Source organism: Brassica napus, chromosome C3, assembly GCF_020379485.1.
Source record: "Brassica napus cultivar Da-Ae chromosome C3, Da-Ae, whole genome shotgun sequence".
Taxonomy (NCBI): domain Eukaryota; kingdom Viridiplantae; phylum Streptophyta; class Magnoliopsida; order Brassicales; family Brassicaceae; genus Brassica; species Brassica napus.
Window position 1 is genome coordinate 10,510,057 of NC_063446.1, and position 25,342 is coordinate 10,535,398.

Here is a 25,342-nt window from a genome sequence, read left to right on the forward strand (position 1 = left end):
TCAAACAACACATTGTTGATGAAACTTGAAATTATATGCTCACTTGTGCAGTTTTGGTTTACAACGGTTAAATATAAACATCTCATCACAAACTAAGATGAAATGAAGAAGACGATTCAACAAAACTTTGCAAGATTTTCAAAGTTGACTATGAGTCTATGACTATAGTGGAATCTAAAGATCAACCGCGATATCTATTGTAGAAAACAAAAAGAGAGAGAGACATCTCCACCGAGAAATTGATCACCGAAGATACAGCGGTCAAACATAAACATCTCATCACAACATATGATGTAATGAAGAACTCAAGAACAACAATTTAGATTTAAGTTTTTTTTTTTTTTGGTAAGAATTTAGATTTTGACCGAGAGCTCTTGGCCTATTGGTAATGGAACTCCAGCTGGAGTGTCCGCTGGAGTGTCCGCCCTAGGTTCGATTCGCCTTGGTCACCTTCCGCCTATAACCGTGCGTGTCCGGATAGAAGACATCGTGGGGATTAGTCTAGGCTTACCGCCTGGGATCCCCACGGATATCAAAAAAAAAAAAAAATTAGATTTTAATTAATTTAGATTTGAAGGATGGGAGTGGAGTTTAAGATTTTTTGAACATTTTCTTTCTTTTAGTTTAAATGCATTTCTTTTAGATCTTTTTGAGAAAATTGTTTTCTCGTATCTCTAGCATACCCTCTAGGAAAAAGTTGGTAAATAATCAATTTCTCAACAAATATTAAAAATATGGCATTATTTTTTGGGTAATTAAGTTCATAACAATTTTACGCAAATTCTTCTAGTATTATTTTATATGTTTATAAGTTGTCGGTCAAAGAACCATGGTGGATAATGGAGAAATGATCTATAAGAACATTATCCAAGAAATGTTCTATTTAATGTATGTAAAATTCCTATATTATGTAATATATAATATAGAAATATCCAAAAAAAGATGAGCAATTGCACCCTATAGACATGTTGTAAAGTTTATTTGGGTAGTTGGTTACGTTATCGATTGGTACTGTTAGGCGTTTAATATATGCCATTATTACCCCTATCACGTTGCACCCGGTTTTCTGACAATCCTATATGATAGGCTATAGCTCATAGGTAGTTAGGTTTAGGTTCAGCTTTAATTATTACGCCACGCGATCGTATTTGTTGAAACTAGCAAAGAATCGTTTTGCTACATTATTAAAACCCCACTATTCAACTAAATTGTCATCTCTCTTCGCTCTTTTCTTTTTCGATAATACGGAGAAATCTCCGTTGAGGAAAGTCGGAGTTTTGTACAACTAGAGATGGTGTCGGCGCGTCTCGTTGATTGTCCGGATTCACCGGAAGTGCAACAATCGAAGCCTATTCCAAAGATGATGTTTGCCACCGGTGAAGAACCAGTTGGTGTTCGCGTCCTTACCAATCAATCATCTGGCGCTATTAAACGGATTTTAAATAAGTTAAGGACTCTGCTTTTGGCAAAATCGTGGAGATTGCGGAGACACCTGTATTTCTGGTTGTTTTGCCTGTTATCTTCTGTCGAGGCAGCTGAAAACGAAGAAAAAGCACGAAGCGTGGTTCCGTTTTGCTGGTCAGCCGGTTAGGTTTTCCTTACGAGAGTTTGTGGTAGTCACCGGATTACCATGTGAGATGTTTCCGAGGAGATCTAAGCAGAAGCTAAGGGAAACTATTGCTAAGAAACCTTATTGGCTGTCGTTATTTGGGAAAAGTGATGTTGTAACCGTTGATTCTGTCATCAAGATGCTGCGGAGGAGAACAGTTACGGACAGAACCATTCGTATTAAATTTGTCTGCCTGGCTATCCTGGAGTGTGTTCTGCTCCCTACAAGTCTGAAGATGAAGATTTCCAGAGAACATGTAAAAGCTATAAAAGATACTGATGAATTTTTTGCATATCCTTGGGGAAGATTGGCGTTTGACTTGCTTATGCGTAGTATAAAAGAGAGATGAGGTGGCGTTGTCGCAAGACAACGTTGCTGTGAAAGGCTTTGCTCTTGCGTTACAACTGGTATTGGTTGAAGCTGTCCCTGCTCTTACGGAAGTTGTCCAAGAAACGTGTTCCTCATCCAAAAGCGATAGCGAAGATGATGGTCTTGATCCGGGTGCTAAATTTGGGAAAAAACAAACACTTAATCCTTCACATTCGCGCAATGTTGACAAGAAAAGGGATGTAAGTCATCTTTGCATCTTTATGAATTGGTTTTCTCATATTCTAAGAAGTATATCCCAAATGAATTATATAGTATCATTTTCTCTGCTATAATTGTATTTATTTGATACACAGTCGGTCCAACTGATGTGTGGGTCCTTCTATTTTCAGGTTGTGGTTACATGTATTTTGGAAGATTTAGACCGCCGATTGGACGATTCAACTGTTAGTTGGTCTGATGAAGAGGATGATGACACAGTTGATAACATTGTTGATCTCATAAACCACAAACATAGTTTCCAATTGTCTCTATATGTCGGGGGTCTAACTAAAGTTGACGTTGATCGTATGAGAGAAGCTTCCCCTCCAGCAACTAAGTCTAAGAGATCAAGAAAACATTCGAAGAATCCTCTATCCCATGATCCAAGTGGTATTTCCTCTCTTGTTATGGGGAAAGTGCAATGCTCCTAAAATAAAATCCTTTTATTTTTTCTTCCTCTCTTACCAGCTAAGGACCATATGACTTATTTATGTTGTTAGAGCACCCGCAATGGGAGTCCTTAAGTGGGAGTACTTAGGGAAAAAATAATTAAATAATCAGTGGATTAATTCTACCAAAATTTAAGTATTCAATCCTTAAAATTCTTAAATAAAGACTCTTTTTAGTGAATCCTTGCACTATTTGCGGGTTCCCACGACATGTGGCGATCCGCGATTAGTTGATATATATTTTTTTTAATCTGAAAAAGAAAAAAATAATAATACTTAAAAAATCAAAATACACTTTTTCTAAGTACTCCTCTTTGGATAACACCATTGCGGGTTATAGCTGTTCCTCGAGCATTGTTGATTGTCGGAATCTATTAAACTAAGATGGAGTTAGACCCAAAAAAGGTTGTTGAAGTATACGAGAAGCTGTTGGTGATCAGTTTCTACTTGTTCGAAATCAGGTACTAACACAGTTTGATATATTCATTGCTTTTGATGGTTGAAAACTTAGAAGTACAGTAACACTCATGAGAGTATTGTAATAACAGATGGTGGAGAATGACAGGGAGAGGAATGCAAACCGAGAGGCTCTTACAGCACTTAGGAAGAAAGCTAAGACAACAAAGACTAGAATCCCTTCTCCTTTCAATTCTATGATGAAGGATGCGCACGGGAGCTCAACCAAAGCTTTGGTTCAGGAAGTTTGCTCGACGTGTGGATCCCATGACTCTACTGAACCCACCTGGATGATGCTCCCAGGAACTGACATTTTCGCTGCAGTCCCTTTTCATGTTGTGCATACAATGCTAGAGAAACGTTCGTCTTCTCTACTACGGTTTTTCTACTTTCTTACAGATTGATGATGAACTACTGGTAGTCTAAGGGTGTAGTCTTTTGACGGTGTAGATGAAAAGAGAATGGAGTTTGAATCAAAGAAACTGCAGAGCTTACTCAAGGAGAAGACTCTTTTACTATCCGAACTTGGAGCTCTTGCTGATAGTGTTCCTCCAAGCGTCATCAGGTCGCTGATTACGTTAAAGGACAAACCTTCAGTTCAGTAGTACTTTGGATTGACACAAACGGCGTTATCCATTTGTGATGTGGAAGGATTATTAGTCTTGTTTTGTATGCTGAAAAAGTCATGATCGTTGATTATTATTAAAATCATAAAATTGCCTCGTTTCTTCTAATAAATAATATTTTAATTTTCTGCTGATTAATAATTTTAAAAGTTTATAAGAATGTCATGCCTAATGGATAACGTTTTTCGTAAACTTACACATAACATTATTGACCTAATATATATTTTTTTGTCTTCTGACATAATATTATTGACATAAAAAGTCTTCTTTAGCTTTTTCTTTTCCTTTTGAGAAATGTTGTATCAATACCTGTGTTTCTATAAATTAATTAGAAAGTGAAATACTTTTTTTTTTGTTAGTTTCCTGGGTTTGATTTGCTTGATTGCTCGGTGATTTCATTTGTTACCAAATTGGTTTATTATTTTGGTGTTTTTGTTATCTTTTAGATGTGAGCATTGGTGGTTTTGAGGTTCAGGGGTTTTAAGTGTTTCTTAGGAAGCTAGCAACGCAAACGGTGGTCTTTCATCTCTGGAAACAGCGGAATAACTTGATCCATAATCAAACTTCTCTCCCGGTAGCAGCGGTCTTCAGGAGTATTGACAAGGAATTGAGAAATGTTATCTCCTCAAGGAGGAAAAACAAGATATTCAGAGATCTTATGGCTATGTGGCTACGATGAGTCCCTAGTCTCTAGTTAAAAATGTTGAACCATCTTGTTTTTATTTCTTTTTGTCAAGATGGCTCAGACCAAAGATGATACTTTTGTAAAATCTTTTCTTTGATATTTACAGTTTAGCAAAAAAAAAAAAAGTATTTCTTAGGGTTTATCAGATTACGCATAAACTGGTTGATATCATTAGGTTTCGGCTCTTCCTTGACACTTTCGTACTTATGCATAATGAGACTACCCACTGTTTTTGATGAAACTGTCCGAACAGAGTGGTTCCTTGATGATGGAGCACATGAATGATCATGTCCATATTTTTTGATGATAAAATATGAAGAACATGTTAATCTCTGTGTGGGAACACGCCAGCGGCAATCATCATCCGCGCAACGAACGTACCAAACTCTTTTATCCGATTTGCCAACTTTGTAATTGAAATTATGTTTCATTGAACATATTTCCATTGTTGCCTGCAAAACTATTTTGCTAGTAAAATGTTGACCATTCTTCACAAAACCAGAGAAAAAGGACAGACTTTCCATTGACCATATCTTTCTCACACTTGTTTTCATCATCACTTTCATCTATCTTCGCATCTTCTTCTTCAAGCTCGGTTTCACCATCGATATCATCTGAAACTTCACACAACATACACACTTCCTCTCTGTTAGGCGACATACCCACTTCCTCTCTGTTAGGCAACTCAGCATGCTCTTCATTCAAGTTAAATCCGACCTCAGATCGAATACACACATAACCGCGTTGAAGCTTTGGTCTTCACAAATGTAAGAAATTTTTTGAGTTGCCGATCATTGGTGATGAAAACAGGTGGTGAGTCGAGGCCAATCACCAAATCGGAAGGTAAGTAACTTAGTTCGATATTGACCAAATTTACATTGATTTCAAAGTCTTCACAAACCATAACTCTTACGTTGTCAAAAGTTTTGCTTGTGTCCAAAGTAAGTAATTTACCTTATGTTTCTTCATCAACAAGAAACTTCCATCTTTTTTCTTTTGGACGATCTCCAAAAACCAGAATAGGCATAGATGTGCATATTCTGACGTTAGATTGATAAAAGTTTGGAGAAACTATGAAAAAGGGAAGAAGCTCCACGATGTTTTGGTCCAAATCGTGGTTGGCAACGAAGAAACTAAAATTTAAGGAAGAAGATTTAAAAAAAGGAAATAATTTTTTTTTAATAGATTTAGAGAATATTTTCTAACCGTTTTTTTCTAAATTTTTGGATTTTGTTTAAAATCTAGTAGAAATTACATTCTACGAAAATTAGAATAAAGATGAGGTGGTAGATATAGAATACCGATATTGTGGATAGAAGAGAAGTGAGAAGAATATATATTATATAAAAACATTTATTATTTCTTATGATCTACCAAAAATGCAGAACATAGAAGAAAATGTTGATTTTGTATTCTGTCATTGTAGATCTAAATGTTTTCGATGTAATGTGCATTCTTCCTTGTGTATATCATTGTGTTTCATTTAGACTGCATATTCCGAATCGCCGTAGATGGTAGATCTTATATACTAACACTTTTAGCCTATTTTTCAATTTACCATTCTAAATATTTTTTGAATCCAAAAATATTTTTCATATATACACATGTTTGACTACTTGACGTTTTATATTTTTCTTATTTTTTTTAAATTGTAAATTAATTGGTATAAATTTTTATAAACTTGAAGGATAATAAAAATCTAAAAATGACAAAATTTGATTTTGTACTAAAGAGACAATAACGTAATTTAGTTTAGTTGTTTTCTTTTCCCAAATTTCCTTTTAATAAATCGATTGTGAAGGACATCCAGAAATCATGGAAAAATCTTAAGGTCTCTCCCTTTCAATCATGACAGAAAAAAGAATCCGTTAGTTCCTTGAGCATGAAACAACTTTATCATCTCAAAACAATCTCCAAAGTAACCTTAAGCTAGCATGGCATGGTTCTCATCAGAAACCCATTCCTCCCATACCGCCCATACCACCCATTCCGCCGCCACCACCGCCCATAGCTGGAGACGCATCCTCTTTAGTTGGAATCTCAGTCACAACTGCTTCCGTTGTTGTCAACAAAGACGAGACACTAACCATATAACAACAAATATTACCAAAAAGGCATTGCAGTAAAACTACAAAATAATGATAAAATTTTCAAACTCTGTCTACCTTGCAGCATCAACCAATGCGGTTCTGATCACTTTCACAGGGTCGATAATACCAGACTTCACCATATCAACGTATTCTCCTGAAAAAAAAAAATCGAAAAGATAGTTTATATAACGAAACAACAAGGTGGACCAAGAGCAAGTCTGTAATGTACCTTTAGCAGCATCATAACCGAGGTCAGGATTATCTGATTCCAAAAGCTTGCCTACAATGACTGCACCCTCGACTCCAGCGTTGGAAGCAATTGTGTAAACAGGTGTCTGCATCAAAGAAAGATTGTGTTTATGATTCAAGAAGCTGTTTAAGTTGGAGATGTGATGAGAGAAGAAAAACCTTGAGAGCGTTCTGGATGATTTGGACACCGATTTTCTGATCAAAGTTAGCTGTTGAAAGCTTCTCAAGTTCTTTTGAGGCGTACAAAAGAGCAACACCACCACCTGGAACAATACCCTCTTCAACAGCTGCTTTGGTGGCATTTAGAGCATCGGTCACTCGATCTTTCTTTTCTCCAACTTCTGACTCGCTCGCACCTCCAATCTAAAATCTCGTAAGAATATATCTCTTCATTGATTCGTTAAAGTGCTCCAAGAGAGTAGTTTCATTACCTTTAGTACAGCAACACCACCAGAAAGCTTAGCCAACCTTTCTTGTAGCTTCTCCTTGTCATAGTCAGACTCGCTCGCTTCAACCATGGATCGTATCTGTGTGATTCATTTAGAGTGTTAAGTATATATATCTCTGAATCTGCTACATGATAATATATGTGACCAAGTACAAACCGACCTGTTCACATCGCTCCCCAATTGCTTTCTTGTCACCAGCCCCATCAAGGAAAACAGTGTCGTCTTTGGATACAGTTATCTGTTCACAAATTAAAATCATGTTATATTAACTGTATATGCAAAGGTAAATGGGAAAATAAAAAACGAGAACATACAAACGAACCTTTTTGCAGTTTCCAAGCATACTGAGGTCAATTTTCTCAAGATTCATACCCAACTCTTCTGTTATTACCTGTAAATTGAAATCATCAAAGGAATATTATAGCTCATGCAGTTGGTGTTTTGACAGATAGTAATATAAGAATATGGCCTTGCCTGGGCTCCGGTGAGGGTAGCTAGATCGTGCATGTTTGCCTTACGGTTTTCTCCAAAACCAGGAGCCTTCACAGCACAGACCTATAATGCGACGCGTTTAGATCAGTCCAACCACACTAAACTTCTAATAAGGAGTAAGTTAAAACAACAAGCAAAAACCTTAATTCCAGCACGGAGCTTGTTTAGAATTAGCACGGCAAGAGCATCACTCTCCAAATCCTCCGCAACGATCAACAGCGACCTTTGACTCTGGAAAAGGGCAGAGTAAAACAAATACTCAGATACAAAGCAAGTTGATGAATAGCAGAAGAGATTACTGACACTCGAGAAATCATCAAATTGTTTTATACCTTGAGGGCAAGTTCTAAGACTTTCACCATAGAATTTAAATTGGAGATTTTCTTCTCGTGGATTAAAATGAGAGGATCTTCTAGTTCCTGCAAATCATATCCATACACAATAATTCAAATGCAAAAGTGTTCCCTAAAATTGATAAAGCAACAAAAGTGAGATCCGGATCCTTACACATTTTTGGTTCTTCTGGTTTGTAATGAAGTATGGGGAGATGTATCCCCTGTCAATCTTCATACCCTCAACAACTTCAAGCTCGTTAAACAAGGTCTTGCCATCCTATATCAAGAGATGATGGCACAAGTTAGTCGCCAGAAGAGACAAGCAGATACAACTAGGGATCAAATTAAACTCACTTGGATTGTGATCACTCCCTCTTTGCCAACACTCTCCATAGCCTTTGCAATCAGTTCGCCAATTTCTCTATCTCCATTAGCTGATATGGTTCCAACTTGAGCAATTTCCTCAGAAGTGCTAATCATGCGTGCTCGGCTCTTCAAGTTGGTCACAACGGTGTCAACAGCCAGTTTGATACCACGTCTTAAGTCCATTGCATTCATTCCAGCAGCGACTGATTTACAGCCTTCCGTGAAGATAGCTCTAGTAAGAACCGTAGCACACGTTGTTCCTGTTTTTTTATATCGGATACAAAAAAAAAAACAATTTAATACTAAAGACCAACATAAAAACGTTGTAAATACAATATGAAAGGGAGGCCTTACCATCACCAGCAACGTCATTGGTGGCGTTAGCAACCTGTTTGACAAGACTGGCACCAACGTTCTTGACTCCGTCCTTGAACTCAATGCTCTTGGCAACAGTTACACCATCCTTTGTCACCTTAGGTGCACCCCAGCTTTGTTCGATGATGACATTACGACCCTTAAAATTACAAAGAAAATTCAGAAAAACGGTTTCAGACACTAATAAAACAGACAATTTATGATGATTAGTGTCACAAGGGCGTTACACAAACTAGATTCCCTTACAGTATTAACCTACTGAGCATAAACTATGCAAGTGTTGTAAAAACATGACAACTGTAACTACTAAACGATATTAATCTACTGAACAGAAACTAACGGAAGCAAAAGTTATTATATATACCTTTGGTCCCATAGTGACTTTAACAGCATCAGCAAGCTCCTCGACACCTCTAAGCATCAAAGCACGACCCTCAACACCGAACCTTATGTCTTTCGCTGCATAATTCCTAGTGGAACTGAGTCTGCTTCCAATCTAAACAATACACAGACAGAACACACACACACAATTGGATAAAACAGAACAAGGTAGATACGAAATGAAGAACAGACGAACCTGGGATGTACAGTTTCTGGCAACTCTGTGAAAAAGCAAAGAAAGATTATAATTAAATTCAATAAAAGGGAGAAACTACAGTCACCATCTATGAAGTAAAGCAAAGAAGAATAGATCTAACCTAGCTTTTGAAGCAATGCTGGAGATAAGGCGATACATGGTGGTAAAATTCTAAGTCAACCCGAGACGATGATTACAGTTTGTTTCAGAAACAGATCCGAACTAAAGAGAAGCGAAGCAGCCTAGGGTTTAGGGTTTTGGCGTTTTCTCCAAGTTCATTGAATTGTTCCGATCTGGGTCCAGCTCAGGTTAATGGGCCTTATGAAGCCCATTTATTAATTTACAGAAAAATATACTCAAAAGGAAATAATAAGGCCCTGTTCGTTTCGTAAACTGGACGCGGCATCCAGACGCAGACGCGGATCGATGTTCATTTGGCGCAAAATAGGAGGTTAAGTTGGACGCGGCATCCAGATTAATTTTGAAAACTCATCCGGATTTTTCGGGATTTCTGGATGAGATGTTTGAACGCTTCCAACTACAGCAAACTCATCCAAAAGTGCTAAAAGTCGGTAATACCCTTATTGTATTTTAAAAATTACAAAAGTTTTGCCATTAATTTTTTTTAACCTAGATCGCCGTATCTCTTCATCCTCCTCTCTTCAACCTCAGATCTCTGCAACCATGAACCTCTGATCTCTCTCAGCCCTCTCTCTCTCTCTCTCTCGAACCCATCTCTCTCTCTCACAGAGTCTCTCTCTCGAACCCATCTCTCTCTCACGCAGTCTCTCCCTCTCTCAAGCTCTATTGGTAAGTCTCTCTCCCCCTCTCTCTCTCTCTCTCTCTCTCTCTCTCTCTCTCTCTCTCTCTCTCTCTCTCTCTCTCTCTCTCTCTCTCTCTCTCTCCGTTTCTGTATCCAAGAGTTTTATCAGTGTCCATTTCGATGAGGAAACCGACGGCAGTTACGCAAGACGAGTGGGTGACGGCGGCTCTGACGGAAGACGCGGTGGTGGTGGAGCTTCTTCTACGCCTCAAGCACGCCAGAACGGTAGAGTCCGCCGCGAATACACCTCTGCTACGGTGGGGTTCTCGTAAACCGAGGTCAAGATTATGCGTCGGCGCAGCCTCTCTCTCTCTCTCTCTCCCTCTCCCTCTCCCTCTCTCTATTGGTAACCTTTTGGAAATCTCATTTGTTTTGTTTTTCTTAGCAGAAAGAATGGAGCTTTGATGGTATCTCTCACACAGTCTCTGTTCTAAAGCATCTCGGCTTCCTTCTGGTAAGCTTCATCTTCTTTGATGTTTGCAGGATACTAGAGAGTCTGTTCTAAAGCTTGAAATGTTATGTGAGATTTTTAATGTTATGGGAGATCTCTAATGTCTCTTGTGTGTTGGTTTGTTGAGAAATGTATTCATTTCTAATGGCGAAATAATTTCTAATGAATTCTCACTGCTCTGTTTTATTGTGTTGAGCTCTGTTCTCTTTTCTCTTGCTGTGTATTTGTGTTGTTTTGTTGTGCTTCATGCTTTTGTTTTTATTGTGTTGAGCTCTGTTCTCTTATCTCTTAATCATAATCCCAAAAGAAAAGAACAATCTCGTAGATAGCATTATCACTTTATTGTGTTGAGCTTTTGTTTTATTGTGTTGAGTATGGTGTTTGTTTTGTTGTGCTTCATGCTTTTGTTTTTATTTTTGTTTCAGTGACTATCTGTTCAAGCTTCAATGGCATCTGTCCCTGGAAGTGATGTAAGTCATTCTCAACACTCTATTTTGGTGTTTCTGTGTTGCATTTAGTCTTGACTTAGATGGTCTTTACGCACTGAATTTAGTTTAGTCTTGACTTGGATATGGTCTTAATGCATTGAATTTAGTTTAGTCTTGACTTAGATGGTCCTCTTGTGTTGTTCATAGACTGTATTGTGGAGTGATGAACAAACACGGTTTGTGCTTCAACTAAGAATTGAAGAAGAACTGAAAGGCAATGTGAAAAATAAAGTTCTCCATGAAACTGCGAGAAAGACAATTGCAGACAAGTTTTATGATACATATGGGGTGAGGCATCCATGGATAAAGTTTAGGAACAAGTTCAACTCTTGCAAGAAGCAATATGGAGCTATGAAGAGATTGACTCACAATAGAACTGGACTGGGATATCATCCAGATGGCTCAATAGACATGAGTGATGATTGGTGGGAGCAGCGTTGTAAGGTATATACCAAACCCATTAGAATCTGTTAGATTTTTTTTTTATCAAAGTATCATGAGTGATGGTTGTTATTTGATTATAGGAATGGCCTGGAGCTAGAAAATACAAAGATAAACCAGTGGCAAATGCAGATCTAATGGAACAGATTTTCAGTGGGGTTCATGTAAGTGGAGCAGAAGGGTGGAGTGCTCAGCAAGGTGAAAATGAGTTAGACAATACGGAGGTAGAGAATGATGATGCCGCATCTGAAGCAAGGCAAACCGATCCTCCAGCAAGGCAAACCAATCCTGAACCAGATGCTCCCTCATCCTCTAATGGTCCACAAGTCTCCAATGCTCCACAAGCCTCTACTGTCCCAAAGCCTTCTCGGAAAAGGCGTGCAGAATAAGCAGCATATGTTATGAGAAGTAGTCTTCAATCACGTGATGAGATACTCTCTCACAAAAACCACCTAATAGAAAGCCATCCAGATTTGAGTTGCAGCCAGCTTAAGGCTATGAGTGTCTTGCATTCACTGTCTAGTATCAGAATGTGGCCTCCATTGTACAAAGCTGCTTATAAACATCTCAGGGAAGCTGCTACAAATCGACAGACGTTCCTAAGTTATGAAGATGACGAGAACAAGATTATCTATTTGGAGGAAGAGACCGGTGAAAGCAGATATGCATGAGTTTTATGTTCTCCTATCTATTGTCTAAGTATTGTGTTTCTCTCTATTTGTTTGAGTCTTGTGTTTCTCTTTATCTTTATGCATGACATTTATTTATGACATTTTCCTTCTATGAAAAAATATTAGTATTTGTTAACTCTTTTTACCTTCATGCTTGTGGTAGGTATCATCTTGACCAGTTTGCTAGGGGAGGACCACCAACAAACTCTAGAGAACTGTTTAACCGGAGGCATGCTAGTTTACGTTCTGTGATTGAAAGAACATTTGGTGTTTGGAAAGCGAAGTGGAGGATTTTAGATAGAAAACATCTGAAGTATGATGTTATAAAGTGGGTGAAGATTGTGACAGCAACTATGGCACTTCACAATTTTATTCGAGATTCATCTGATGAAGACCGTGATTTCACTTATTTGGAAACAGTAAATGAGTATGAACATCATGGTGACCAAGCAGTAGAAGAGCTTGAGCATACTCCATACCTTCCATCTGGTGATAGAGCAATGGAGATTCGACGTGATGCAATCACTGAAAGGATAGCAAGAGGAAGTCGACTTCCATATTAGCTTCACATATGATCATCAAGCAGTCACTTCCTCCAGGTTTTTATTCTTATCTCTCTCTCTCTCTCTTCTCTCTCTCTTTTTCTCTCTCGCATCTCACGTTTGTAAATTGAATGAGAGTATTTCGTATATCTTAAAAGTCTAAACATTTGTGTCTGTCAGTTGTTTATTTGCTTGTAGGAAGCATGTGTGATGTATTGTTTATATGTTTCAGGTTTGAGTGTTCAAGACATTTGAAGATCATCTTCTTGAAGTTAAGAGATTATGTTTACTATTGTTCAGACTTGAGTTTTTATGTCAAGAGTTTATATTCAGATTTGAGTGTTTCATTTTTTGAATGTTTTAAGTCAAGACTTTGAGTTTTTATTTTGTTATTTTAAGACTTTGAATTTTGAGTTTAATGTTTATTATTGTTATTTTATAATGTTATAAACCATGAAAAATTAAATTTGATATTTATTTTTATTTATGTCTATTTTATTTGTAATTAAACATAATTTTTTACAAGTTAAAACATGAAAATTGAATTTTAGATATAGTTTTATACATGTTTAGACTAAAAGAGAAGATAAGGAGCTTTTGGTCATTTGACATAAAACTCATCCAGATACAAAATATAGAAATGTAAAAACATAACTACAGCCAGATACAATTTCAAGAAAGCGAACGAACATCTGATTGCTGCATCTAATTACTGCGCGCAGATGCCGCGTCTGTAATTCTCATCCAAACTAACAGGGCCTAATTCCCCTACACATTTCTGATTGTCTTGGCCATGATAAGGAAGAAGCCAAGGATGGCGAGTGTGAAGGATATGCCTTTGCTTCAGGATGGTCCACCACCGGGTGGGTTTCTTCCGGTTCGGTATGCTCGTCGGATCTCCAACACGGGTCCGAGCGCTATGGCTATTTTCCGGTGCTTTTGTTTGGGGGGATGTACCAAGTCGGCCAAGGCAACAAAATACGCAGGTAAATTATATAGATTCTAGCTCAAAATTTTACTTTTTTTTCTGGGAACAAGTAACCTTAAAAGCTTCAAATTTTGTGTGTTTGTAGTGTTAAATTGGTTATGAATAACACACTGTAGGTTAATTAACGATCCCTTGAGCTTTGGTGAAGATGATACTAGTTACTTGTGTTTGCTTGATACAGTATCATTACACAACACCAAAGCTTCAGTTTTTAGTCTTTATTTAGTTTACTAATAACCCATTTTATGGCTAATTAGTTGAACCCTTGAGATTTAGTGAAGAAAGCATTGTAATTGGAAAAGGATGATGATACCAGTTACTTGGGTTTTGGTTTTTAGGTGGTCGGATTGTGATTTATCAGCTTGACAACAACACATGTTATCCTCTGTTGGTCAGCAATTCAGTTTCTTAATGATGACGAAAATGTTATAATGAGAATAATGTGTCACCACAAAGGTTCTAATTAAGATTTGCTGTGGTGATGATAGAGCGTTGAAGGAAGAGAAATACGCTGCGCGTAGAGCTATTCTTCCCATTCTTCAAGCAGAAGAAGATGAAAGGTTTACAAAACAAAACCAAAAAAAGTTATGTTTCTTGTGGTATACTAGTCAGAGTTCAACTGAATCACATGTGTTTATTTGTAAATAGGTTTGTGTCTGAGTGGAACAAGTATCTAGATTACGAGGCTGATGTGATGAAAGATGTTCCTGGTTGGAAAGTTGTATAACTCTGGTCGTTGGATGCCTCCAGCTACTGGAGAGCTTCGTCCTGATGTCTGGTCATATATTATCAATGCCTCCTTTTCATGATGATGATGAATATTGTGTAAGCATTTTAGAACCTTGCTGTGTCTCTTCTTCTTATTCATCATATAATAAGAGAAATGATACATACACACTTCATGTATTGAGGAACATATTCTTGTTTTATTTCATTCACACCTTTCTTGTCTCTTTGTCAATAGGAAACTTGGGTTTCTACATAGATAGATTTTGTTCACATTTTCTAATCAAGTTTTGAAACTTCAGTATGTTTTCACATAAAAGTAGCTTATATATAATATGGTAACAAACACATTACCAACAAAATAAATTGATGTCTAAGAGTGGGAAGCCACATCTTCCTTACAACCAAAAAATGCAAAATCATATAAATTTAAAAATATGGTAATGCCAATATTGTGTGTGAACCCAGTAAGGGTCTCTATCAATATTTCTCCAATAACAAAAGGTTAAAAAACCGATTACAAAAAATTAGTTGTACATAGAGATGTTTCTTGCCACACAAGTAAAATATTGTCTGCTTTAACCTAACCTCCCTGAAGAGAATGAACACGTAAGAATCAAATCAGGAGAGACGTAAGAATCAAATCAGCCCTCTGAAACCCCTATTGACGAAACCTGTAGGATTCTACGTAGCGTAAATCTGTGCGAGGGAGTAAAGGAATACTGTACAATTTCAGTTGTCAGATGAAGAACGGACCAAATAGGTCTCAGTCCTTTAGAAAGTGGAAGTTAGGGTTATCAGCGAGTTCGACCGCTGCCTTTACATTGGTAAATTCCTTTTCTTGCATACAGTTGGAGATCTCATCGGCTGCAAAGGGGATGCTGAGTTTCACAAAGACAGTTTCATGAGGTGTTATGGTGGTGAATAATGTCTGAATAACTGCGAGAAATTTACAAGTCCTTAATATTTTTAGTACCTGGAATCATTGTCTAACGAGAACGAACGGCTGTCTTCGTCTTCATCTGTAATTAGAAGTTTCAAATTGGAAATCACCTGCATCGACAGAAAACATAAAGCAGATAATGAAATGATACAAGAAGATTTGGTAACATGTATTATCGTTTATTTGAGAGATGTAAAGAGGAAACATACGTCCGGAGATACATTCTGATCCTTGTCGTCATCAATTTTGCAGAGGGTACATATTCTATACAATTGCTGAGTACTAAGAGCCTGAGAGATTAAAGAAAGAGATAAGAGAGAGATCAGAAGAGGGTGTATTCTCCAAGCACCTTTCCTTTTCTTTTTTATCTTGGAAAGGAGAGAGTAGTTACCGGGCAGAGGTTAGTGGTAAGATCATCATATGTAATTGTCGACTTTTGTTCTGTAACCTGGAAGAGGAATCAGTTGATATGTTCAGGACAAAGGAAGAAGAGAGAGTGTTTTACTGTTAATTCAAGTTTCTGTAAATTTGCTTTTAAAAGAAAAGACAGACCAGGAGCACCACTGCTTGTCTTGTGTGTTTGAGTTCATCCCATGAAGACCCTACAAACTGCATTCAAGATTGCAATCAAGAGACTGAGCTGTTTGGTTACTAAGATAGGCAAATGAACTTTTACCTCTTCAGTTGCTAGGCTACACCATGCCTCTAGTTCATTTAAGAAAGCATCCACCCTTTTGCCCATGTTGAATGTACAGCATTCTTGTTGCATGAGGCTGCATTAGTTTATGTTACATCTTTCAGATCAATATTTGATGGGTGGTTTATACAAGGTTGATGAGGGGAGTGTAGTTTACCTGTTAAAGACTTGAACGTTGATGCCTTGGAATGTTTGGCTGAATATCTTCTGAGCAAGAAACAGAGGAACCTGTAACAAGAAATTTTCTCAGAGAGGACATTTAAGTAGATACAGTTAAAATTACCCTCGAATGAAGAAGAGTTCTTACGTAGTTTTTCTGCAATGTGCCGAGAAGCCGGTTCAATAGATCTATGATGCCTTGCCAAGTTTCCTCTGGTGCATTGTCTGCTGATGGTTTTGCCGGTGTATTCTCTTCAGATATCTTTGCATGTGGGTCCTCTTCAGACGGCTTTTCTGGTGAACTACCTTCAGGCAGCTTTTCTGGTGGAATCTTATCTTCAGATGGCTTTGCTGGTGAGTTCTGTTCAGATGACTGAGCTGGTAAGTCATCTGAAGAGGGCTCATTTGATGAATCTTTCAGTCCCTGAGCCATGAGTTGAGAACTAACAAGTGAGATGACCATATCTTGCAATGATTCATGATCTTAAGAGTTACTCTCTCTCTCTTTCGTAATAGATGAAGTTTTGGTTCTTTGTACACATGTTAAAATTTTTACTTTTTTCTTAAAATTCCATTGAAAATATAATTTCAAACAAATTTTTCAATTATAAACAAAATAGTAAAAACAAAATTGGCTCCATAGTTTTTGATAAAATGAAAGTTACCTAGATACATGAAAAACATCATCTATATTGAAACGAAAGGAGTATGATTTTTTTTCTTCAGGAAACCATATATATAGATGGGTTTACCTGAATGCATGACAAGAGCACGGGCTCTAATTCTCTCTTCACATTCTCTTGCACTATTCCATATATCGTTTCAACGTAAGCTGTGAGCTGCTGCTTGAAAAGCAAAGCCGGAACTTTAGCATCTACTTGTTGCACTACGTCTCCTGAAAGGCTTCCCGAAGAGGGTGAACGGAAACCCTGAGACATAGCCAGTCATGCCCCAACAAGATACGTTAAAACTTTTTAAGTTAGAGATTTTATGACCATTTTCAACATGCTATTCTTGGAGACAATGAATAATATGTTGTTACCTGTGTCATCCTACCAAAAAATGAAGTCGGCTGAGGAGGTAACCTCGGACTTGCACTGCTTGTGCTATGGTTTTTCAAGCTTCTTTGAAGCAAGAACAGTAGCGTAGATGTGTTTGTTAGCCAATAGGTCAAATGATCATTGTCTTCCGGATTCTAGCAAAGGGACATAAAAGAAGAAACATGATGTGCGAACCATGAATGCTACAAAGCGATATACTAATATGTAAACTTTAGGTTACCTCAATAGCAGAACCAAAAACAGGAACCATACGATCAAAGATACTGGTCTTCTCTGCTTCGAATACTTTCCAGTGTATGAGACATTTGTATATTGTGAACGCCGCAACAGGCTTCCCATGGCTGAATCCGACCTTTTGTGAAACAAACTTGATAAGGACGTCAACGTATTCCTGCATCATCAAAAACATAACATAACTACTTAACCAATGCTTAAGAGGTATCTCACATTGTTAGTTTTTGTTTCCGTTAGGCACATTACATGGGGTTGTCGTTCAATCCGAGATCGCCTGAAAGAAATTGTCCCAAACCTTCTTGATGGTATAGGAGCCAATGATGCCTGTAAGAAATAGCAAAGATGATTAAAAGTGTATGTAATAACAGTTCATCCAACTTGTAAGTTTGGACCACTTACATGATGTCCGTTCTCCATTGGCTTTCAAGAGGTACATGAATAGGAAGAGGTCAAGACTTTTCTTGAAGAAAATTTATATAAAGAATATATGAGACATTGCATAGAGGGAGTTTACCGGAGGTCCTGTAAATGACATCTGAGAAGACATTTTCCGGGAAGCTGAATGAGCTAGTGCTTGCTGCCGGAGAATCTTGTCTTCTGTCTCCATGTCAGAGACCTTTTCCTCAAGCCTAAAGATAAGAAGTAAATAAGTAATGCATATATGTAGTAACTTGATTAAGAATGGTAACTCAATGGAGCGTCACCTCGAAGTTGAATTAATCTAATACGAGTTATGTTGAATAAATTATGAGAGGATGTAGATAGACAAACCTTTGCATGGATGTTTTTAACTCGATTAGTTTTGTCTCTGCCTCTACAACCTGCTGAAGCCTCTCTTCGCAAAGTTTACTTGCTTCCTCATACTTATTCTCTGTGTCTACAACCTTCTGAAGCCTCTCTTCACAAAGTCTACTTGCTTCCTCATACTTATTCTCTGTTTCAATTATTTTCTTTTCCAACAAATCTACCAGATCCTGTGGAATTTTCAATAAGTTTTAAGGGAGACATAACCCACACAAACTTGTAATGGTGAAAGGATACATTGTCTGAAAAAACTTACAAATAGTTCTTTGTTTTCAGCAGCAAGTTTTTTGGTCATTTCATTATCAATATCCTCAGTTGAACTCTCTTCTTTAATCATGTGTGCACCCTCCTTTTCCTTCTCTAACGAACTCACCAGTGCCTGAAAAGTGTCATACATCAGATCAACGACAAAAAAAAAACAATCATGAAAATATTAAAATGAGCATGATTAGAGCATATACTACAAGCTTACCTTGAGACGTTCATTCTCAGCTGCAAGATCACTCACAATCTCATAATCAGATGAAGCGCTCTCCTTCAACTGCTCTGTGATGTGTGAGCTTGTTTCGTCATGTTTTCGGTCTAAGGCATCTATTTTCTCCTCCAATGAACTGACCAACGCCTAATAAATGGTGTGTGCTTGATGAGATATATAGATTATAAAGATTGTGTTTCAGAATCAATATCAAGAAAGCCTACCTTTAGTTGTTGATTTTCAGCTTCAAGTTTTATGATGACATCATTGTCAATGACGGGAACCTCTTGTTTTTCACTTTGCTTACCTGTTTCTTCATAGTTGGTCTCGGATTCATCAGTTTTCCTTTGTAATGAGCTCACCAACTCCTATGAAGTTATAAGGACACAAAATCATACTACTAAAATTTTAATGTTATGTAACTTTCAACCACAATATAAAACCTTTATGGCCTTACCTTGAGATTTTCATTTTCTGCGGCAAGATCATGCGTCATCTCTAGATCCTTAGCAAGTTCTTCAAATTCTAATTGCATGTCCTGTAAAGCGGACTGCAACTTCAAGATCTCTTCGCTTTTGGTTTCTTGAGTTTCCCCCAGCTGAAGTTTCATATCATTTAAAGCTGCTTTTAATTCTTCCACTTCTTGATTTTTGGCTCCCTCAAGCTCCATCTGCATAAGTAGCCAGATCAGATGCCTCATATCATGGTTTAAGAAAATAAAACATTCCGTGTGAAAAGCCATGTGTGACATGTACCCTCATCTGTTTCTCAAGCTCTAAGATTGAAGTGAGTTCTTTTAATTCCTTCTCTAACTTAGTATTAGTTTCTTGGAGGGCTCCTGTTTCCTTAGCAGCCTGGAATACAAAGAATATTATGACGTAGGCACATAGCTGCATGCATATGATCCAGTGAAGTTGTTGAAAAACATAAGTTTCATGGAAGGTGAAGAAAGAATGTCACCATTTTAAGCTTCCGCAATTCTCGGCGTGCAACTTTTACTCTCCAGCCACACTGAGTGGTAATAGCTGCTTTCTTCATTCTTAAATACCGACGACGACACAGACATCTTCTGATTTGACTCTGTGGAATAAGTAACTTTTGCATGTTATTGATACTCAAAAAGAATGAAAAATTATTTGTCATAAAAAATGAGGTTTTAAAACTTGCTTGAATAATAATTGCCGCATGTCTCTTCTTCCTGTACTGAAGTTCAACTAGAGCAACCATTGCACGCAACTCAGTCTGAATATAAACAGCTGAAATACACAAATTTTTATAGGCTGTTTGACATATATACGTCCGCGCCTGCTTCTGAATTCTCAGAGAAGCTGCTTCTCTTCTCATGGACTCAAACTGAAGCCGCGCCATGCGCCCTGTAGTCATATGGGAGAAAGAAGCCTAATGAGACATGAAAAACTATGAAGCTAAAAATTCTTAGCACAAAATGTATTACCTCTACAAAAGGCTTGGATATCTCTTGAAGCAGACTGCAACATCATATATTTTTTACGAGATTGATAAGTTAGGACTTTTCTCTGTATGATCCTAGCTGAGTGGCCAAGAGCTTCAGAACGGTGAGCATCCAGTTCTGCCATCTGACCTGCCCTAAGAAACACCTTTGTCTTCCCTATCTGTGATTTGAAAGATAAATGTAGTGACATAAGAGTCTTGTGAAGTGTGACCGAAAGTGTAAATGGCAGTATCCTTTATTTGTTTTTTGGCCATAAAAAATAACGAACTGTAAGATAAGAATATGAAAACGCACCTGAAAACCTTTTAGCTCCACTTTTGCTAATAGCTTTTTGCAAGCATCAACTTCGTCAAAGCTTTAAACATAAACATAGGCAGAAAACGGTTTTATATGAGTCAAATCATTAACTATTATTTGCATTGGACTAATAATTTAGATATTAATTGCGAAAGTTAATAATGGTGAATCTACCTTTTGTTTGCAGCCTCCGGGAATAAAATTCGGAACCTAGTTAAAAATTCACTGAAAGGCTTTCTAGTAGGATATCCAGCACAACTAATCCTAATGGCTTCCAAGACCCCCTGAGCTCAGAAAATGATGTAGAGGTCAAAATTTTGTTGCAGTTGCAAAAAATAAAAGCATGAGGTTCTCTGAAAATATTAAGCTTACCCCACACCTAAGTTGATGCAGAACGTTAATGTTCTCAAAAATCTCTGGCTTAAGAACGTTATTTGGTTTAACACAGCGTATGTAGTGAGGCTCTGTGGTGTTCAACGTCTCGAGTAAAGATTGTAGTTGTTGCTGTATATCATTAGTACATGGTCAGAATCACGGTATAATGTATAAGGAGAATTTGTTGAACTTAGCATCATCAGACCTTGAATTGAGAGCCTATTGATGAGAACTTTGATGAGTTGGAGGATTCCAATCGCAATTTTGGAAACAAAGATGAGACAAAGGAGCAGTCTGAAGAGTTCATGAGAGCTTGATGTTCTCTAACAACGTAATCTTTGTTCTTGTCCAAAAACAGTTCAGTCTGATAAGTGACCTGAAATTAAACAAGAATATGGTCATCACACCAAGTTTCAAAATTTTGCCACTAACAAACATTTATAAGAACAAGCTTCTGAGGCACTAACATCACCAGCATAATGGCATATGGTAAAGTCTGTACGAGCCAATTTTGGTTTGGTGAAACGCTTGTGGCCATTAAATGTCTGGTATAGCTTTTGCGCAAGTGTATCATGTGTTGATTTTGGAAACATACTGTAGAGGCAAACACAAACTCAGCCACGCATATTGAAGAAAACAAACAAGAAATAAATAAAGTACATGATGTTTTGATACATTACCAAGCCTCATCGATAAGGGCAATAATCCCACCAGGTTTCTGATCATGAAACAATTTGGTGTTAGAAACTAAAAATCAACATATGTCTGAAACTGGATCTCTACTAGGAAATGGATCATAGGTTCCAACACTACTCATTGTGATACTACTTACCTTTTCTATAAGATCGAGAACATCTTGATTATCAATGAACTCTATGTAACTCCAGTCAATCTCTTCTTTAGTATACTCTTCTTGCTCCATTTTGAACACATGCTGTAAAAGATAGGAACACATGCATGAATATGGATCAACGTAAAATAAGATCAATCAAGAATCAAGAATCTGAGAAGAGCACTAGTCTCCAACCTGGTTGAAATGCTGTTGCAGCTTCTCGTTTGTCAGGTTTATACAAAACTGTTCAAAGCTACAAAAATTTTGTGAAAAGAGAAAACGTTGGAATTGTAACAAAAGGATGATTACTGCTATCAGTTGAACCGCAGAAGGAACGATCAATAGTGTGAAGATTACTATTGTCAGAAACTACAAGAAAATCTTAAGTAACTTGAAAGCTAAGTTTTTTTTTTTTTTTTTTTTTTTTTAATCAACTCTAAGGTATTCATTCAGAAAGCGTATCTAGTTAAGAATCAAATCACAAAAGGATATTTAACATTTGATGAATATAAGAGCATACCGGTTAAGCACCTGTTTGTCTTAAAACTCTCGAATCCATATATATCCAGGACTCCAATAATGTATTCTGAACTTGGGTCTTGTCCAATGGAGTTATTGATCTTAGTCACAAGCCTGAGAGCATTAAATTTATAACCTTTTAGCAATTTAAATCTAAAGAATGACGTTAAGCCCTTCGATAAGAGTCCATTATTGTAAACCTACCAATCAAACAGTTTAGAATAGACAATCTTGGCAAGAGCATCTCTGCTTAGAGCTGCACTACCAGGATCAAGCGACTTTGTAATGCTTTCACCACGAGTCACCATCACTCTTTTGCACAAGGAGTCTTCTAGAGCTTTCTCATCACACCTATACCAACAAAGATCAATCATGGTTCTAACTTCTGTAGAAAATAAATATGTTATTCAGATGAAGAATGTACATGAAAAGTTCAGCAGCCACTTTCAGATGGAACCGGGATTTATCGTCCTTAGGCTCTGCAGCATCTGATTCTTCTCCCTTTTCAAACTCAATGTTTCCTAAATGAAGGATAGCAGCAACTGTCCGGAAGATTGCATCCTACAAAAGTAGAATGTAAGAAGAGGTTTCCTCATTACTGATCATGTAAAATGACCAACCAGAAAGTACCTGCTCTTCAGAACTAATCCCAACAACATCCATAGCTTTCCTCGTAGCTAGATACTCCTTGGCATCATCAAGTGCACTCAACGAATAGCAATTCGATTGATTTAGGTAGTGAAATGTGCTTGGTTCCCCCAACTTGTACTGCTCAATTTCCTGAAAGCTAAAAGCATTAGACATGCAGAACTTTCACATGTACTAGCTAATGTACGCATGGCCGGTTCTGGGCAAAACTGAAACATTTGCATATGACTCACAGAATTTTTGAAGAAAATTACATAAAAATAGGCTCCCAAATTTGTATATAAAAAAATTAATAAAATATTTACTAAATCGCCTACAACCAAATCTCATGGCCGGATCTGAATGTACGCATGGAAGGGACCATAGTTACCTGTTCTGGCGCAGCGCAAAGCATGTAAAAGCAATGATAGTTTCTTTCAGGATCAGAAACTTGGCAAACTCTTGACCTCTCAAGCAAATATGTTCTAATAGCAGCTCCTGAGATTCTTCCCATATGATTGAATTGAATCTCCACAAATTTACCAAAACGACTGCAATATGAGATTTACCAATATATGTCAAGTTGTGGCTTCAACAAAATAACAAGAACAGAGAAAAATCAAGAAATGTTAAAGACAGTCCCACCTTGAATTATTGTTTTTGACGGTTTTGGCATTACCAAAAGCTTCTAAAACTGGATTTGACTGCAAATAAGTTGAGAAGAGTAAGAATACATCTATGTTTAATAAGAGAATGTAGATAGATAGTGTTTATCTACCTCCAAAACTTGCTGTTCTACGGAGCGTCCTTCACTCTGAGCTTTTCCGCCCATGAATGCAAGATACTGCATGAGCATCTTTGTGCTCTCTGTCTTCCCAGCACCGCTTTCTCCACTCACCAAGATCGCCTGGCTTACTCCCTCGTTGATCATTTTTCTAAATTTTAATGATTGTGAGTCCCCAAAAAAAAAACAGGTAGTGCTAGTTAAAAATGGTTCATCTACAAAACAAAAACAAGAAGATAACCTGTATGCAGAATCAGCAACAGCAAAAGGATGTGGGCTTAACTCTCCAAAATCCGAGCCTTTATATTGTTCCATTATATCATTTCCGTATAGGTGTGGTAATCTTTTAAAGGGATTTACAGCTATCAGTATATTCCCTGTGTATGTCTGAAACAATTTCAAGAACAAACTAGCATTAGTTTTGCATCAATCGTGACATCAAATTATTGAAAGAAACAATGTTAAACGTTACATGCTTACATATATTTCATTTGCATTGTACCGGGCCTTTAGATTGAGAAGAACCCCTGGTTCATGCAGATAGGCAAGCTTGGTCATGTCATCGACACCAAGTTCAGGAAACTCAGGGTCCTTGGGGTAGACAGCATTTGCCTTTGCCACAACCTATATGAAAAAAAAATATGAACATTTTATGTTCACTAGCCATCGTCAATGTAGCTTAAGAGCCAAGCAAATCTCATTGATGAAGCATAAAGGGGATAAACTAACCGTCTTGGTTTGGCAGATGACTTTGACATCATCATCGTTAGCTTCGACAACTTCTCCATCTATCCAGGCATCATCTGTGTCTTCTACCCAGACGAGCGACCCCAAAGCAGCCTGATCAAAAAGGTAAGAACATGAGCAACACGAAGAAATCGCAATGCAGATTAAAGAAGAGAGTCTCTTAATTATTACCATTGTTACGTCCAAATCTGGTTAGATTATCCTTGAAACATTAGAGATAATCCCTGAGAACCCAATCAGAAGGTGTTTCCCGGGAAGTTTCTCCACCATGAATCCAATGTTGAATCAGACACAAATATATCTATCACGAACGTTTCTCTCTCTCTCCCGACGTAAAAAACAAAAGATTATGGCTACATTCAGGTTTGCAGACGAAATATCACCAACAATTAGCATAGACGTTAGTTTCCTTCAGCTTAAACCAAAAAAAAATAATTGCCCTGGAAAGCTGCAGATTCTCGCAGAAACTAATAAACTTTCTCGCGTTTTCCCTCGGATTTTCTCTCCAGTTTTTTTTTTTTTTTTATTTTGTTTTTCCCTTATTTGATGCTTCGTTTCGTCTCTCTCCCTGGAAAGAGAGGGCAGCGAATCCACGTAAGTCATTTAGCCTTTTTGATTCCTAAAATTACCCTTATTAACCAAACCGGATTTCAATTTCGAAATTCGCCAAAACCAATCCGGTTCGATTTCAATGGAGGAGACGATGACAACGTAGCGCATTTCTGCCGTGTCTACGGCCCCTCCTTAAACCGAACTTATGCATGATTTCAATTAAACCGAACTTATTCATGATTTCAGTTAAACCGAACCGGATTTGTTAAAAATAGCTTTAAAACTTAAA

General features: G+C 37.5%; 2 protein-coding genes and 2 pseudogenes across 3 annotated transcripts; 2 read left to right on the plus strand and 2 right to left on the minus strand.

Annotated features, from left to right (window-relative positions):
* The first annotated feature begins 205 nt into the window (after positions 1–205).
* On the plus strand, positions 206–4,230 carry LOC106385376 (annotated as a pseudogene).
* A 1,889-nt stretch (positions 4,231–6,119) lies between these two features.
* On the minus strand, positions 6,120–9,642 carry LOC106388026 (chaperonin CPN60, mitochondrial-like). Its single transcript, XM_013827995.3, has 16 exons — positions 9,468–9,642; positions 9,347–9,371; positions 9,134–9,265; positions 8,749–8,908; positions 8,383–8,654; positions 8,201–8,305; positions 8,026–8,112; positions 7,835–7,924; positions 7,676–7,756; positions 7,524–7,592; positions 7,362–7,439; positions 7,184–7,279; positions 6,912–7,115; positions 6,733–6,838; positions 6,579–6,657; positions 6,120–6,495 (listed from the first exon to the last, which is right to left on the minus strand). Exons 1-16 carry the CDS (start codon positions 9,503–9,505, stop codon positions 6,363–6,365), a joined length of 1,755 nt encoding a protein of 584 aa, XP_013683449.1. The 5' UTR covers positions 9,506–9,642; the 3' UTR covers positions 6,120–6,362.
* Positions 9,643–13,528: 3,886 nt separating this feature from the next.
* Positions 13,529–14,703, plus strand: LOC106385377 (annotated as a pseudogene).
* A 268-nt stretch (positions 14,704–14,971) lies between these two features.
* On the minus strand, positions 14,972–25,331 carry LOC106388027 (myosin-10-like). Of its 2 annotated transcripts, XM_048752465.1 has the most exons (41): positions 24,673–25,331; positions 24,484–24,594; positions 24,235–24,378; positions 23,996–24,141; positions 23,749–23,905; positions 23,616–23,674; positions 23,362–23,521; positions 22,974–23,123; positions 22,768–22,904; positions 22,548–22,694; positions 22,356–22,457; positions 22,020–22,077; positions 21,825–21,926; positions 21,673–21,710; positions 21,460–21,586; positions 21,198–21,368; positions 20,990–21,121; positions 20,792–20,901; positions 20,615–20,675; positions 20,303–20,480; positions 19,810–20,222; positions 19,605–19,703; positions 19,307–19,519; positions 19,074–19,217; positions 18,847–18,996; positions 18,631–18,753; positions 18,342–18,544; positions 18,085–18,199; positions 17,970–17,990; positions 17,817–17,894; positions 17,557–17,727; positions 17,318–17,470; positions 17,028–17,204; positions 16,424–16,699; positions 16,274–16,344; positions 16,096–16,192; positions 15,972–16,028; positions 15,811–15,867; positions 15,629–15,709; positions 15,453–15,529; positions 14,972–15,357 (listed from the first exon to the last, which is right to left on the minus strand). In XM_048752465.1, the coding sequence occupies exons 1-41, from the start codon at positions 24,673–24,675 to the stop codon at positions 15,243–15,245; spliced, it is 5,184 nt and encodes a 1,727-aa protein (XP_048608422.1). In that variant the 5' UTR covers positions 24,676–25,331; the 3' UTR covers positions 14,972–15,242. The 2 variants fall into 2 exon arrangements, with proteins under 2 accessions (XP_048608422.1, XP_048608423.1); XM_048752466.1 differs by lacking the exons at positions 22,768–22,904; positions 22,974–23,123; positions 23,362–23,521; ... (4 more) ...; positions 24,484–24,594; positions 24,673–25,331 and having other exon boundaries at positions 22,345–22,457; positions 22,548–22,562.
* Between the last annotated feature and the right edge of the window lie 11 nt (positions 25,332–25,342).

Bases quoted from the DNA above. Each gene is read 5' to 3' on its own strand.
- LOC106388026 (XM_013827995.3), bottom strand. From the start codon at position 9,505: ATGTATCGCCTTATCTCCAGCATTGCTTCAAAAGCTAG. The intron at 8,909-9,133 runs GTATATATAATA...TGTAATTTTAAG, and splicing joins AAGTCACTATGGGACCAAAG to GGTCGTAATGTCATCATCGA. The intron at 7,280-7,361 runs GTCGGTTTGTAC...TGAATCACACAG, and splicing joins TTGGGGAGCGATGTGAACAG to ATACGATCCATGGTTGAAGC.
- LOC106388027 (XM_048752465.1), bottom strand. The intron at 21,927-22,019 runs GTTGGAGACTAG...TATCTTTTACAG, and splicing joins TGCAACAGCATTTCAACCAG to CATGTGTTCAAAATGGAGCA. The intron at 21,587-21,672 runs GTAATGTATCAA...TTGCCTCTACAG, and splicing joins GCCCTTATCGATGAGGCTTG to TATGTTTCCAAAATCAACAC.